This window comes from Hippichthys cyanospilos, chromosome 14 (genome assembly GCF_059441005.1).
Source record: "Hippichthys cyanospilos isolate Australia breed blue-spotted pipefish chromosome 14, RoL_Hcya_1.0, whole genome shotgun sequence".
NCBI lineage: Eukaryota > Metazoa > Chordata > Actinopteri > Syngnathiformes > Syngnathidae > Hippichthys > Hippichthys cyanospilos.
The window spans coordinates 16852912-16869716 of NC_142382.1; the positions used below are offsets into that span (position 1 = coordinate 16852912).

Consider the following 16805-nt stretch of genomic DNA (forward strand, 5'->3'; position numbering starts at 1 on the left):
AAGTAAAAGTCGATTATTGTTTTGTATGGCTTTCACATTGTGTTTCATACCAGGAGTTAGTTTTTTTTATCATTAGGCGCTTATCTTACGCATCTCTTTGAATGTACTATATACTGTACTGCAGGGGTGGCCAAGTTCGGTCCTCAAGAGCCACAATCCAGCCTGTTTTCATTGTGTCTCTTCAACTAACACACCTGATTCAAATGATTAGCTCATCAGCATGCTTTGCACAATCCTAATAACGACGCTGATTTGACTCAGGTGTGTTGGTTGAAGAGATACATTGAAAACAGTCTGGATTGTGGCTCTTGAGGACCGAACTTGGCCACCCCTACTGTACTGTATGAGAAATATGTACCCGCTTGTGGAGAAATGTGATAATACCTCAAATGGCTGGTATAGATTTAGCAACCATGCATTTTTTCTGGGTTACAGATTCTCATTTTATGAATCCATATAGGGCTATAAAAAAGAAAATCAGTTCTAATTAATTAACGGTAATTGTTCTTTCTTTTTAAACCTCTCCTTGCTTTCCATGACCTGGTGGATGAATGTTCTGCACTTTTTTTCTCTTAGGTCTAATGTTAGCGGTTCAAATCCGGGCCCTTGCCTTCCCTTTTGGGATCTACATCTTCTTTTTTTGATTGTGTGGGGGTCTTCTTTATGCTCCAGCTAACTTTAGCATTCCAAAAACATGCTCCTGAGACTTACCAAAAACTCTTTAAATTTTCCGAGGAATGATTGTTTATGGCGGCTCGGCGGAAGAGTGGATAGCACGTACGCCTCACAGTCCCGATTTCAAATCCAGCTCGCTCCGGCCTTCCTGTGGGATGTTTGCATCTTCTCCCCGAGCACGCATGGGTTCTCTCTGGGCGCTCAGGCTTCCACCTGCATTCCAAACACATGCGTGGCAGGTGTATTGCCCAACTCTAAATTGTCGTTAGGTGTGATTTGGTGCGTGAATTGTTGTTGTTCTCTGTGTGATGATTGTTCAAGTATTATCTGCCCTGCGATTGGCTAATGGAGGGTGTTCTTGTCTGAACATCTTCTCTCACAAAAACAGGTAAAACACACAGTTAGTCCTTTGACTGGCTACAATCAGGCCTAGTGTTATTTAGCGTTTGATTGAAAACAACAACAGATGCTCACAGCAGTGGATGACACAATCCAGGTCTACTGAAAATTTACTCCTGATAATTAAAAATTAGTTTGAATTCTACTTTGCGACGTCGTGCTAATTCTTATACAAAGACAGAAGAATTATTTTGAGGTTATTATAAGTTCAGGCAGTAGTGGAAAGTTCCTGTAGAAGGCGTGATGACCTGGTCACAACCCTTTGAAGATGACAGCAGCCCATTTTTCTCATCTCCTCTGTCCCCCTCCATCACTCTTTTATCATACCATCCATGCTCCATTCCCTTGCACAGACAGGATTGATTGATTGATGTATGCTCTGGTAGATGATGACATAAATATTAATCACATCCTAGCCCTCGGGCCACTGGCCCTTTACAAACTCGCAAAAGAGAGCTTCCTCAGAACTGTTCGTTTTTTCTCTTTTGCAGGTTGAATGTTTGCCACTGTGTAAAAGACAAAAACAACAACAAAACAAAACGATTGGTCAAAATTGAACCTTTTTAATAGGTTAAAGGAATGATGGGCCCAAAGGTTTTTATTTATTTATTTTTTTGTGGAATGAGCGAAAAATGTAACGGCGGTGTGTGTGTGTTACTCGGACTATTTGAATTTCTCATATATTCATTCTGTTGTCCCTTGTTTTTTGCATTCTCATTTCGAGCCACTATGCCTATGTGCATTCCCTCCCTCTTTTCATGGTCCATCTCCCACATCCACTCTATCCTCCGCCTACCCCTGTGGTGCAGGGGTGGGTCAAAATGGGGGAAGGGGGGTGCTGTGACGGTGGCGGGTGTGAGGCTGTGAGGCTGTGAGGCTGATGTCTGCGCATTGAGCAGTGGGGGTGTGGCCGCTTGTCTGCCTCGGAGCCCCTAACGAGAGTGTGATTCATTGCACAAGGGGCTCCCATAGGGACAGGATTAGAGGTGCTCTGTTAAGCGCTCCCATGAGACATTAAAAAGATATTTAATCTATCTACCACACAGGCAGCGACCATTGCACTCCAGTGCTTGTTTTTGTACATACATTTTTTTTGTACACTACAAATAGAGTACTTTCTTGCTGTGAATCTGTGATTTCTAGCTGTATAATTCTTTTTGTTTTAGTGAATGTTTATAGCCCAACTAATACCAAATTCTACCAGATTCTAATATGATGCAGGTTTCACTCTTATGAAAAATTACTACTGTGTTTAAAGATGACCTGGCAAAAAATAAATAACAGAACATGGCCCACATCCAGTTTGTCCACATAGTCTCTGATTGGGGCACGTCATCTTTTCAAAATCATAACTAAACGTTATCCATGTGTGATATGTGGTGCTTTAGAAAAGTTCTGATTTAATTGTCATGCGCATGTGGTTGTCAACAGTACAAGCGAACATGAATATGGTCTTATTTTCAGCGTTGCCAAACTGTCCTGATCCCTCTTGTGACTTTTTTTTTTTTTTTTTTTTATCTTTATCTGTAAAAAAAACACAATACAGCAATGCTGGTAGTGGTCTTCATTAATGATGCACTGAAAATTCAGCCACCAAAAAGCTTTGGCCTAAAATCACCCACAAGTAAATTTTTGAATTTGGCCCAAAAGACTTTAGTCACCAAAACAACATTTCTGAAAGACGAAGTGAAGAAGTAAGCAAAATGATGTCTTTGAAATCCTTATTGATAATTACTATGCAACAATTGAATCATCTGAACACTTTTATTGTAATTGAGAGGTGCATTAATCAACATTTAAATATAAGCTCCCATTTCAACCACTTTTTGGCTCTTATCCTGGTGATGTTTTACTTATGTTTTCTTTCACAAAATCATTTATTTTTCATTTATAAAATAAATATTGAAGGTGTAATATGCTATTGACTATAGAGCACAGGTCTCAAATTCAAGGCCCAGGGACACATCACATCATTTTATCATACTGATTTTACTTTATGTTTCTTACTAAAATACCTTCAAATTGTCTTCAAATTTTAAAAAATTGGGAGGGAAAAAACAAAATTCTCTTTTGAACAGTTTTTAATTGCCCTGGGTGTTTGTCCGCATGTGTGTTTTATCACTTACGAGGTCCCATATTTCAGGCTCATGATAGCTTTCAGTGAAATGTAATTCTGAAGTGAGATGTCACCAAATATAATTGCATTGCGACAGCCCAGTTCATTGCTCTCTGGTCATGTTGCTGAGTTTGTTTTTTTTCCTCTTTCTTTGTAGAGGTTTTGTCTCCGACAATAGGAACAACCTTCAGATGAGAGGACTGGTTGTCCTTCTTCTTTCAAAAGCTGCAGGACCGAGCCATACATCCTCAGATCCCTTAGCTCAAGACATGGTCAGTGGCATCTACCCCAGGTAAATCCACCTATGTTACTGCCATTGGTTTAATATAGGGCTGCACGATTATGGCCAAAATAATAATCACGATTATTTTGGTCAATATTCCGATCACGATTATTCATCATGTTTGGTCAAACATATATATATTTATTGCTATTTTTTTGTTAAACAAGCAGTATATACTGTATAAACAAGGCTTGATACTTAAAAATAATAAGAGTAAATTAAAATAAATAAAGTAAATAATAATTATGGGAAAAACCTGCTTTGTCCAAACCATTGAAAAGAATGAAGCCTACTTAGAACCAAGCACATACTACAACAGACCTGTAAGAATGCCTACAACATCCTTTTTTTTGCAAGAAAAACAGTACAAAAGTACCAGAATCACTCGGTGAGTATGGACTTAGCAGTCAAAATGTCATTTTTGGTCATTTCAAATCCAATTTATTTGAATTTTTGCCAATCACATTTTCCGAAATGGGTCTCAATTTACAGCTAGTAAAAACTAATAATTGGGGCTGAAAAAAGTAGAGGCTTTTGGCATGCAAACATGTGGTAAACATTGTCATCTAAAGGCTTTTAGGGTGAAATTGAAACCTGATATATCCGTAGCGCGCCAGTGAAACCAACTTGCGTTGACATTGTGTCCCACTCTTGACGTGTGAAAGACATGAGAAATTTTGCCGGGTAGTAGATTCAAACTATCAAAATTCTAAAATTCTTCCAAGCTTTTTTTTTTTTTAAATCAGACTCCTGGCTTATATATTCACTGGCAATATATATTCACACCAATTTTTAAGCAACAATGCTGAAGTTGGCTTCACAGCACGCTCCAGAGAATCAAGCCTTTCATTCCACCTTAAAAGACCGCGAATGCGCTTTCTTGCCGTTAGTTGGTTTTGTTTCCCACATGTTTGCATGCAGAAGCGTATGCTTTTCTCATTCTTGTGTCATTATCAAAACAGATTTTAACGTTCTCCTGCTGCTACAATAACACAACGACCTGTTTCGTTATCTCCACCTTGATAGCTGCCAAATGAGATTGGAAAACAAACTGAAAATAATTGATTTTAAAATCACAATTGCCTAAGGGTGATGCTGGCCATCTTTGACAGCCTCCCATCAGCACCAGAGTAAAATGGTGTTGAGGTTCTCAACTGATTCTTAATCTACACATTGCCAGCTGTCCATTGAGACCTATTTTGGAAAATCCGATTGGCGAAAATGGAAAAAAAATTGACTTTGAAATCACACAAACATTACTCCATTCTCCTGTTGGGTGATCCTTGTCATCTTTGACAGCCTCCCATCAACACCAAAGTAAAATGGCGTTGAGTTTTTCAACTGATTCTTAATCTATACATCGCCAGCTGTCAAATGAGACCCATTTTGGAAAATACGATTGGCAAAAATCTTTTAAAATATTCTTTCAAAATCTTAATCTTAATGCCTTTCGTTAGACTCTACCATGTAATAGTAATGAAAATAAAGAAAAATACATTGAATGAGAAGATGTGTCCAAACCTTTGTCCTGTACTTCATGTCTGTCTATACCAGGGGTGGACAAACCTTTTGGCTCTCGGGCCACATTGACTTTTAGAATTTGTCAGCTGGGCCGCAGGCGAAAAGATACGATACATATAAAAAAATGCATGTTAACTGTACATATCAAACATAAACATAGCTTGTAACACTCAAAGCCAATCTATGTCATTTAGCGCTGGAAAATTGTATTTTCAAGTAACTCCAAAAGTGATATAATCTCCTGTTTGAGCTTCCAGACATGTTAAAATACTTTTCCTAAACTTAACCAGTGGACATTAGAATGGTACAGTAACTTTGTGTGATTAGAGTTAGTTTCTTTGAGAAATAGAATAAACTGATGATGGCAAACTCTCCTCGCTCGATTAACGTTAACAGGTTTTGCAACGTGGTCAACCTGCAACACGGTTTTACACAGTGCTTCCTAGTGAATAATGTAGTGTAGGAACATTACCTCTTCATCCCAACACTTCTCCTGTCAGATTTGGTGATCCATCTGTGATAACATTGACGAGGGTACTCCAAGGTAACTTGTGCCCCCATATGACCATTGATATACTATTAAATAAGTCCTTTCCCCTTGTTTTTTCTTTCAGGGATTCCATATCCAAAAGTCCTCAATTATCTTGAAGTGAGCAGTATCCTTCATTGCTTTTGTCCAGTGCTGAAGAATATAATGAAAATGATGCCACTTTATTGTTTAGCTTGCTAGTTAATGCTCGTCCATTACGTCAATACGGCAGGTCACTAAACTGCATAATAAGTTGTTTGGGTTTTTTTTCTTCAAATTTGTTCTTGCACTCAGGACATAAAGCTTGAGGTCTCTACCTTGCAGTCTGTCAGAGAAATCTCAGAAAAGAAGACTAGGACAAGCCTAGCTGCTTAAACAGCAAAAAGAGTAACTGAGATTTCTCTGACACAGTCTTAAAGAAACTCCTCTTCTAGGAAAGGCTTGGTGGCTTTTGTCAGTGTTAGCTATACATTCTTGTGTTGAATAGTTGCTGGCATAAGTAGATGCCTTGGTGGACAAGTGACCGCTGCTATTATATTCTTTAAAAACCGCCACAGTTTCTTGGCAAATAAGACAAACAGCCTTGGACCGGACTACACAATAAAATAAAAAATGTGTCCATTCTTCCTTAAACACCCGGTACTCACTGTCAACTTTTTTTTTCTTTGACATTGCTGCAGATGGGTTTATCATGTCTTTGCACCTGCTGTGACACCCAGTGTTGGTAGCTTGTCATAACAACTCAAAATGAAATGAATGGACTCATTCAAACCAAACCTTAACTCTGTGCCATCATAGGCGGGCCAGATTAAAAAGATCAACGGGCCGGATCCAGCCCGAGGACCTTAGTTTGCCCATGACTAGTCAATACAATTGTATTCCAACGTTTATTATGTTATGGCACATATTCAGATATGCCGATAGTTATGGTTTGGGGTGATCAAAAATTTTCCAGTGATGATGATGGAAGGAGAGGTCCAGCATTTATTCCACAGTTAATAGGTTCATAAAATTACATAATTATTACTGTTAATTCTTACTGTTAATTGATGAATCATTTGATCCTTTTTTTATTTTAAAAATGTCCAAAACCTCATAATAATACAGCTTCATAATCATAAATATTGTCGGATTTCTGTACTCCACCATGAGTACCATGTGGTGGATCAAAATAAAACATTTTGGTAAAACCTTAACTTTGAAAAACAACAATGAACATTTTTTCTGACGCTTCCAACTGAACCAGTAACAGTCATATTTTATTTGTTTGTGGATTTTTTGCAATGTCAATTTAAAATAATGTCATGATTTGAATAAAGAGGGGCAAAGTGTAACATTTATCATCGCGTAAGGGACAGATTAATCGAATATAAAATGATCATTAGTCGCAACCCAAATTTGGTTATTTTTGAGCATCGTGTTAACAGAATGGGGGGAAAAAAATACAAAACAAGCTTACAGTTAATATTCAAAAGCAGTAGGTTTGCGTTTAAAGAATTATCCTAACCCTCATTCTCTAATTGCCATATTGGTCATAATTTATTGTAAATGTTATCAAAGTCGAGAGTTGCTCCTGTATCCTCAGATCTTTTCAGCTTTTCTTGCACACATTATATGCAAGCATGAAGATGAAGTATTACCAGGCCAATTGGTTTCCAAAAGTTGCAGCTTGCTGCTGTGTTTTGCATGGCGTGTGCTCTGGTTGCCTGAAAGGGTTTCTTTCTTACTACTTGTTGCTTGCTGGGCCAATTCTCATACTGTATTTTTGGAGTGGAGCATTATTATTATTATACAGACACATAGAGTAAAAAAGCTTAAGTCCCAATTTACGTTCATGTTACCACTTGCGTCATTCCTTCACTGCACTGTGATGGACAGCCTGACTATGCGTATAGACACGCACGCAGCATGACTTGATCACCACATTTGTGCTTCCACAAGCTCTCCCTTTTACCTTTCTCAGGCTCATTAGCACCTCTGGTGATGGCGAGATGGAAGGTGGGGGATGATTGAAACCTCTGGGGAATGGTCTCCTCCCTCTTGACAGGCAGCATTTGTAAAAGATTCCCCACTCTGCTGCCTGACACTGATGATTCACCAAAACACAGCAGTGATTGATGGACAGACGGGAATGTTGGATGGATATGTTGATAGCTACTGTAGATAGGACAGACAGAAACGTTAGTTGATGAGTTATGTGATGCAAACAGTGGGATGGATTTGAGTGAGTGAGTGAGTGAGTGAGTGAGTGAGTGAGTGAGTGAGTGAGTGAGTGAGTGAGTGAGTGAGTGAGTGAGTGAGTGAGTTGCATGCCACTGAACACATCACATTGTCCATATGATAGAAGGGCCTCCTCTTTGAAGACACTCTCACGGCTGCATCTGATGGCAAGGGAGACAGCTGAGGGAGGAAAATGGCATAGAACACTCAGGACGAGAGGCGTGGTGAGGGGCGTTACGACTCTGCAAGATGGCATCAGTTGCTATGCAACCAGGCACCAAAGCTATTTATACACAACCCCCCTTGTCCCCCCTTTTCCCCACCGAAAGCCCCGGAGATACGTAACTGGACTGACAGATAGGAGATAAAATGTTTGGGACATACTGTGCGTGCTGAAAGTGTTGACCTCATTCCTCCATGTGAACTTTTGTGCTGTGGTCCATTAAATAATTATTTTCAAGTGCGTCATATCTTTCATGACAATAAAGAGCAGCTACCAGGTTTTACTGAGGATAAAACAACAATAAAAATATGTCTAATGTCTGATATTTTTAAATTTTATTTACACCCTGACCTGTCTTGTGATCACTTGAATATGTGACTGTTTGATGAGCCCATTGTGGGCATGTTTGCAAATTATTCCTCTTGTACAGTATAATGTCACCTACAGCAATTCCATAACCAATTCCAAAAATAACAACATTAATCATCAACAAAACTTATCAAGCCAGTTCAAATTTCATTTATAAAGCAAATTTTAAAAAACCATAGTTAACCAAAGTGCTATACAGTGAAATAAAAGTGCAAATAGAAACATATAAAAACATAAAACACACAAACAAACTACAACACAGATGAGACAGTGTTGCTAATGCTGATGAGCGATATGTGAATCAGTTGGCCTGTATTAGATTTGTGCCCAAGCAGCCATGCATCACCAGGTGTGTTTCTTTATTTTTTTTTAATTTTTTTTTTTTTTTTGGGGGGGGGGGGTTATTTTATTTCAAATTTAAGTCAAATCATTGTTTGTTTTCAGGAATTAAGTTAAATGACAACATCTTCATTTTGGCTCATATAGATGTGAGTCAATTCACATTTATCCACAGAGAATAGATAAAGGAAAGATACATTCATAGAAAAAGATTCTAATAACAGTTTACTAATGTAGACGTATTTGATTTGGGGCAGAAAAAGAAGCTGACCACATGTATATTATGAAAGTAAAGTTTCTTAAGTCAGTGCTTCTCAGTTATATTTTGCAAAGCCCCCACTAGGAAAGGAAAATACCCCCCCCCCCCCCCCCCCCGCCACTTGCCACGGTGACCATAATTAAGATTATTAGCCATAAAAATTGTATAAGTATACCTAAAACTGTATCCTTTTTCATAATGACACAAGAAAAAAGCAATATAAAAAAAATCAACAACTGCTAACGACAATATGTGTAACAAAGTGCCTGAGGAAAAATAAATGCCAATTCCTATTTTATCACAATTACATTTCACATGGCAAACACAAATCTTTTTCCCTGCGGTGATCCGCACCCCCCCTGGCATCGCCTTGTGCCCCCCGCCAGAGGGGCCCACCGCACTGTTTGAGAAGCACTGCCTTAACTCAAAAGTTTGTTTTAAATTGCTCTTTTTTTGCAGTAGTTGACAAACATTAATTTGAAATATTTTGTGAGACAATTGCAACTCAGTATAATTTTTAATATGCTCAACATTACTGTTGCTGGATCAATATTAATCCAGAAAATTTGGACCTAATGTACCAATGCAATAATTTGAAATAATACCAGTGAAATGATTATGCATATTGTAATGCAAACAGAAGGCTCCATTTTGACTTTCATCACTAATTCTACTAAAAATCAACTGTTGTTTTCCCGAACTTAACATTTTACTATAATATTTTAATCATCTCTTTTCTCTCATCACAATAGTTTCCCCTCTTGAACTGTCAAGATTTGCCATCACTTTAATGCACCTTGAGAGCAAGCAAATGTCTCTCTTTTTCTTCTCTACACACTTTTGCGGCAGTCATCAAGGGCGGCTTTCAGCTAGCGTCTAACCAGTCAGACAATAGGCGTGATTGAGAAAAGCAAACTACATTCCATTATCGAACGTTAATCACGTCTTTTTTTTTTAAGCTGACATTGAACTCGCCAATTACCTGGTTGCATACTAGACACGTGTGTGTGGGTTTTGGTGTTTTGGGATGTGGGGGCTTAGGGGGTGGAGGAGAGCAGAGTAGGCTCATCAGTTTCTCACTGTGGCTGAAAAAGGTAAGTGGCTATCAGTGCACCCGACCCTATCTAGATGAATCCCTCCTGCCGGGGCCCTGTGAGCTCCTTCCATATGGAGAGGGACCTAATTATCCCTCACCAATGACTGAATCAACATTTGATTATATCCTCCCAAAGGCTGCGCTGAATGCCTTTTTTTTCAAAGAATAGAATTAAAAGTGGCTGTTGTATTCTAATGATGAGTTTCCTTTTGGTATTGGACAAGCGACAGCGAATATAGCAGTAGTTTACGTCAGGGGCGAAGTTGTATAAGATGCCATTTGGATTAAATGCGGTTATTGCGGGCTGCATGGTGGAAAGAGTGGTTCACAGTTCAGAAGTCCCGTGTTTGATCCCAGCCTTTCTGTGTGAAGTTTGCATGTTCTCCCCATGCCCACACGGGTTCTCTCCAAGCACTCCAGCTTCATTCCACATTCCAAAAAACATGCACGGTAGGTATATTGGACATTCTAAATGATCTTAAACGGTGATTGGGTGCGTGAATGGTTATTTGTATTTGTGTGCAATTGGATGGCAACCAGTTCAGGGTGTGTGTCCCGCCTACTGCCCAAAGACTACTGGGTTAGGCACCAGCAAGCCAGTGACCCACATAAGGATGAGCAGCTGTAAAAAAGAGATGGCTGGATGCAAACAGTTTTTTGAGAGGAAACACTTTTGTGGGCACATACCTCTTAATTACACTCACCAAGCTGCACATTTCTTCAACATGTTAACCATCACAATCTTTGATTGTAAAATCTTTCGAAGAGTCAAATCTATGGAAAGCCTCTCCTATTTAAGAAAGTATATTTGTCAATGCTTTTATTTACAGTATTTATTTGTTTTTGACTGTGTTATAGACAGCACAAGTTTATTGTAAATGCTTTCTAAGTGTCAAATCTATGGAAAACCTCTCCTCTTTAACCCTTTCACTTCCGTTTTTTATTTTGTTTTGTTTTTTTAAATAAAACTTATGGCATATATTACTTGTTTATAAGTCAAGGTTGCTTGCAAAATTACATTAATAAAGTCCCTACTTCCATTTCCACCAAGAAAAACCACTGGAACTGTCTATGCCATACCACGATACTTGTACAAAAATGTGCCAGAGAAGTGAAAATGATCACTAAATCCTACAATACATTGGAATCAGTGTCATTCATTGTAACACACTTATGTAGCAAATATTATCAATATATTTCCGCAATACTTGATCTTTAAAGGGATAGCGTGTAAGATGTAGACCTTTTTTTCATTACGGACAGCAGGAGGTGCTGCAGGTGCTGCATTTACCATTGTCCGGACCCATAACAAACATTGCCGCCTCCGTAGACGTGCCACCCCCCATTTAATATAATTTCATGGTAACTAGACCTATGATTATATTTAAAACATACTGTTAGTCATTAAGAACACCTTCATTTGCAAGTTTTTGAAATTTACAATCATTTAATTTCTTTTTTTTTTAATGAAAAAACGGCCTAAATCTTATGCATTGTCCCTTTAAGTTACAAGACATTGTACAATGCAACCTGCCTTGTTGACAGTGGCTCCAGCACTGGCTTGTTGTGTATGGAAAATTTGCTAAATGCCACTAGAATCTGTAGATAGTTGTGTAATGAACCGTTGGGATGCCAATTCATCTTATTGCTACCATTCCTATACCAACTGTGAAATATTTTTGAAAAGCTGTGGGACACATTGTCCCAACGGGAGTGAAAGGTTTGACAAAATATATTTGGCTTGAATGTTTTTTTTTATTTATTTGTTGTTGTCTGTGTTATAGAAATTTTTTTTTGTAAAAGCTTTGAAAGTATCTAATCTATGGAAAAACATCTCCATTTTAAGAAAATGTGTTTTGCTTGAATGCTTTTATTTATTTTTTGTTTGTTTTTATCTGTTTTATAGCCAACGCAATCTGGCCGAAATCACAGAGTTGATCCACACGGCATTCCTAGTGCATCGTGGAGTTGTTAATTTGAAAGAGCTGGCGGCTTCTGACAGCCTGTTGAAGGACATGGAGTTTGGAAACAAGATGGCCGTCCTGAGCGGAGACTTCCTTCTTGCAAATGCTTGTACCGGATTGGCCCATTTGAACAACACCAAGGTAATTACCTGTAAAAAAATGACTGAATAAATTCATGTTTGTGTGTGGGGGGGCAAGGTTGAAACGGGATAGTATTTTTTAATTCTTTTTATTTTAACTTCCAACAACAAGTGTTTGCGCATTTTCTCATAGCTTTTTAGCAGCTGTCAGATAAGGTGGATTTCAATGAGCAGTCATCATGTACAGGAAATGCTGGTTCCCGTTTCTTACCCGAAATCATGCCTGTAACTCATGCAAAGGCTCACAGGGTAGGAATATGAAGGATACATAGTATGGACTAGGGCTGAAACAAGTTCTCAAATAAACAAAAAAAAAAATGGGGGGGCATTGTTTTTTCTTGCTCCAAATACCTGCTTATAAGTATACAAAAATAACTGCAACTGCAGCAGCAATTGTCAATGCTTTACAATTGTCAATTGGCAATAACACACGCCGGAAACGTTCAATCACATTCAATCACAAATTCAGGGCGCTAACAAATAGTTTAAAGCAGCCCTACAATATTGTCAACTTTTTTTTTGCCAGCTTTAAACCATTTCATTTATTAGTAAAAATGGTTTACTGTAGAAAATGCTGACGCAAAAATGGCAAAAATGTGTGTTTGGGAGCACATGCCGGGCAATCTACATCGGTATTACATAATACACCCCTGGCTGGAACTATTGTTATGAATTCTGGGTTTCCATGGTGACTGATTTTAAGAGGATGAATGAGTGAGAGCGGTGTGTTGATGCCGTTTTGCAATTTAATGTCAGCAAAAGGCCTGTTTTGGGCCTCGCAATTCAAGCTATTGGAATAGTCTCCATCAGCTGCGAGCCTTGTGAGGATGAGTGGCCAATATGGGGGTTGGATGGATGCTAGTTTCATGGCTGGTTGACATTGAACGACATCATGAAGGGGGCAAGGCAGCCACATGGTAAGAGATGTGTTCTCTGCGAACAAACTCTTTTACATCCTGCTTTGAAATAGCACCATAAATCTCATATATTCTAAGAAATAAAATCGCCAATGTGCCAAATATAATATACTGTACATGCATATATTTAATTAACTGTGGAAAGTGGAAAAACACCATGAGCTAGGGCCTTGTATTATCTTACTGTCGTGTTTTGCGAAGCACAGTTTAAATTTTAGTGAAAAAAAATGTTGGTCATCAAAAATGTTTAAAGGTTAGTGATCTATAATTAAGTGGAAATGTGTCTATACCTCAGTCCTTTTAGGGTTACAATTTTATTTTTAAAATTATGTACCTTGAGATAGGGTGAGAAGCTCGGTCATCCGTTGAGAGGAGCCAGCTGAGGTGGTTCGGTCATCTGGTTAGGATGCCCCACGTACGCCTCCCCGGTGAGGTGTTTCGGGCATGTCCCACTGGAAGGAAGCCCCGGGGACGACCCAGGACACGCTGGAGGGACTATGTCTCTCGGTTGGCCTGGGATCCTTCCGGAAGAGCTGGATGGGGAGAGGGAAGTCTGGGCTTCCTTGCTCAAGCTGCTGCCCCCGCGACCTGAGCCCGGAAGACAGTGGTAGAAGATGGAGGGATGGATGGATTATGTACCTTCCCCACCTCTGGGTCAAAAGGTGACATTTTCACAGGAGACAAGCCTAATAGGGGCTTGTAGTATCATTCCGCCCAAGATAAGACAAGTTTCATTTTTCTTTTGAACACATCACAAGAAAAAGTAGTTTTGCTTCTGAGGCAGAGATGTCTCCTTCAATTTTATAAAAGGCTGTTCTGGGTGACAGAAATCAACACAGCACTCAACAGAGCGGACCTCTTATAAAATCCTTGTGATTTTTATCAACAGGCACTTGATTGTATCGCTTTCACAAGAAGATGCATGCGCTCACACATAGTGTATGTCGATGCTGCCATCACCTATTGTGAATTAAGGGCACCCTCTTATCAGCAATTGAGCAAATGCACTAGTTATATCACACATCAACATTTATTTCTCATACACACGCATTCTTGTACTTGATCTGTCCTTTTTTTTATTGTTTGTTTTTATTCACAGCAGGAAAGACGGCAACACACTGCGAAGTGTTCATAATTACCAATGCCAGAGCGAAAGTGAAACAAAACTCTGAAAATATCACAGTACTTACTGGCCTAGTTACTTGATTAGGTATGGTAAACATAAATGATTAGATATACAGTATACAGATTTTTGTGGCCTTAATCAGCAATTTAATATGATTTGTTTGAGTGACTTTATGTTGATGTTGTGGGTCTGTGATGTGATGGGAATAAAAGTGTAGTGAGGACTCAAGCTACCCAAAAAGAAAAGATGAAAAAAAGAACAAAACACAAATGTACCCTCTCTAATGGGAACAATATGGGTGTGGGAGTTATACAGTGGACTCCTCACCATATGAAATGTATCTGTTCAGGAGTTGGAATCGTAAGGCAAAACCGTCATATGGCGGGCAATAGAAACCTGTGGTAATTATCTCATGCGTATAGAAACTCCAGGTAAAAACATCAAAATTTTATATCCACATTAAAAATTAGCAACAAAATAATATAGTATACATAATATACATTTATATAATTAAAGAACATCAGAAATAAAAAAATATATATAAAGGAAAAATGAAATTATATTTACCGTTGGAGTGACGTGACTCGTGATATCAAACGCCATGAGATTTCTTGCTGTGAAATGCCAGGAGATTCAATTCCTTTTCACTCTTTTGGAGGGTACTGCTTATTGACCCAGAAGTTCAATGGAGGGCAACTAGGCTGATGGATAGGCTTGAGTGCTACACTGTGCACAGTAGGTGGCGGTATGCACTTAACCGCTTTTTGCAATTCGCCATTAATTGAAAAGAAGAAAGCGCACAATGGAGTAGACGGGAGAAATACACGATGGTCCGGTTATATTCAAATCATATGTGTGACAACATTTTGGTTTCCCAGTCGAGGAAAAGGATGGTAGCACATAGACAGATAAGACAAAGACAGTTTATAAACTCTGCGAAAAAGAAATATGCCAATACACCGCATATTACACAAACTATATGCAAAGGGATTTGCAGTTGACCACCAATCCTGAAGCTAGCCAGTTCTTCAAAAACGCCTTCAAACAAGCAAACAACAATAAGAAATGCTTTTGCATCGCCACTGGACCCATCAGGTGTGAGAGCTACAAAAACAACACGGGATATTGTTATGCACTGTACATCGTGCTCGCTATGAAGCCATTTTCGGTGGTCGAAATCAGTGGATTTCGGCAGCTAATTGACACCCTTGACCGCTGAATGAAATCCTGTCACAACATCACTTTAGTCGTACAGTAGTTTTAAACTTTACAAGAAAACCAAAGCGGAAGTCATCGATGCCATGAAGTAACTTTGCCATCACGACCGATTCATTTGCTTGCTGTAATTTCAAAAGTGCACCTTTCCATCCCTGCGACATCAGTTGGCAGTGAGCATGTCACGATTTGCAGGAATGTTTTTTTGTTTAATGTTTGGCACTTTAAACATGATATATATTTTTTTCATGTTAAACTATGAAAGAGTTCAGCTGCAACTTTTCTTGAAGAAGAGTGTAAGAAGGAAGTATTTTATTTTGTTCATGTTCAACTGTTCCGAGAGGTCTCAGCTAAATAATTTGTTATTGCATCAGCATATGGAAAAACTTGCACCCTGCGCAATAAAAATACAGTGGGCCCCTCTGTTTACGAGATTAATCCGTTCTGCAGTTGGAATTGTAACACGAATTTGCTGTATTGCGGGCAATCCAAACTTATGTTAATTAGCTAATGCGTGCAAAACCCCAGGTAAAAACATCAAAACCGTATATACATATTAACAGTGGTGGACTGTCAGGGCCAGCAAGGCCTTCTCTGCTGGCCTAACACAACCTGGCATCATTATCATTACTATAATAAACTACAATAATTATAATAACTATAATGAAAGTCAATTTCATTTTAAATTTATTTTTACTAAATATATGTATTTTATGTATTTTTTTATGTATAAAATTATTCTCCATATTCTGTTCTTTTCATGTCTTATTATATCCATTTGATTATGCTCCTGCCAGTGTTGTATTTTTAAGTTGGAGTTTTTAGCCAATTAGAATTCAGCTAACTTGTGTTGCCAGGCAGTATGAAATCTTCCTGAAACCAGCCAGAGGCTTGGGCATTCACAGCAAAAGTTGTGGGCTTCCTTGCATGTGGAAATGGATACGTGAACGTTAATAGACAGCTGCAATAGCCAATTGAGTCATAAGATCGCCATCTAGAGGCCTCACGTTAAACTCGACGTGATTGAATGCTCACTGGAAGGCGATGCTATGCTCAGCAACCAAGCTACACGGTGTTGGCTTGAGGCTTGTTTCATCTGCCTTAAAGGCGTTGCGTAGCTATTAGCTAACCTATGGGATCGCGTTTTGTCCGCCACTTCCAATCAACCAACTATGAGCAGCCATTTTTCTGGCTCGGCAAGCAGGGACGTGAGCTCGTCTTTTCTGTTTTTTCTGGCTGGGTGAACAGGGCGTGAGCTAACTCTGGAAAATAGTTCTGCTGAGAATGCCTTTTGTTTGCAAAGGATTGATTTGGTGTTTTGGAGCTACATTGTATTTGCAAACTTCAATTGGATTTGCAAACTTCAATTGTTTAACCAAGGCAACAACGAGACACCAAAGCACGGCTGGACACG

The 16805-nt window shown here is 38.9% G+C and overlaps 1 protein-coding gene across 2 annotated transcripts in view; it reads left to right on the forward strand.

Moving 5' to 3' along the window:
- The window catches only part of pdss2 (prenyl (decaprenyl) diphosphate synthase, subunit 2), a 39213-nt gene that overhangs the window by 8134 nt on the left and 14274 nt on the right, over positions 1–16805 (forward strand). For both annotated transcript variants that reach the window (XM_088433054.1, XM_088433053.1), the window contains 2 exons: positions 3348–3482; positions 11936–12134. In XM_088433054.1, coding sequence (XP_088289180.1) covers positions 3348–3482; positions 11936–12134 — 334 coding nt within the window. The remainder of the gene's footprint in view (positions 1–3347; positions 3483–11935; positions 12135–16805) is intronic.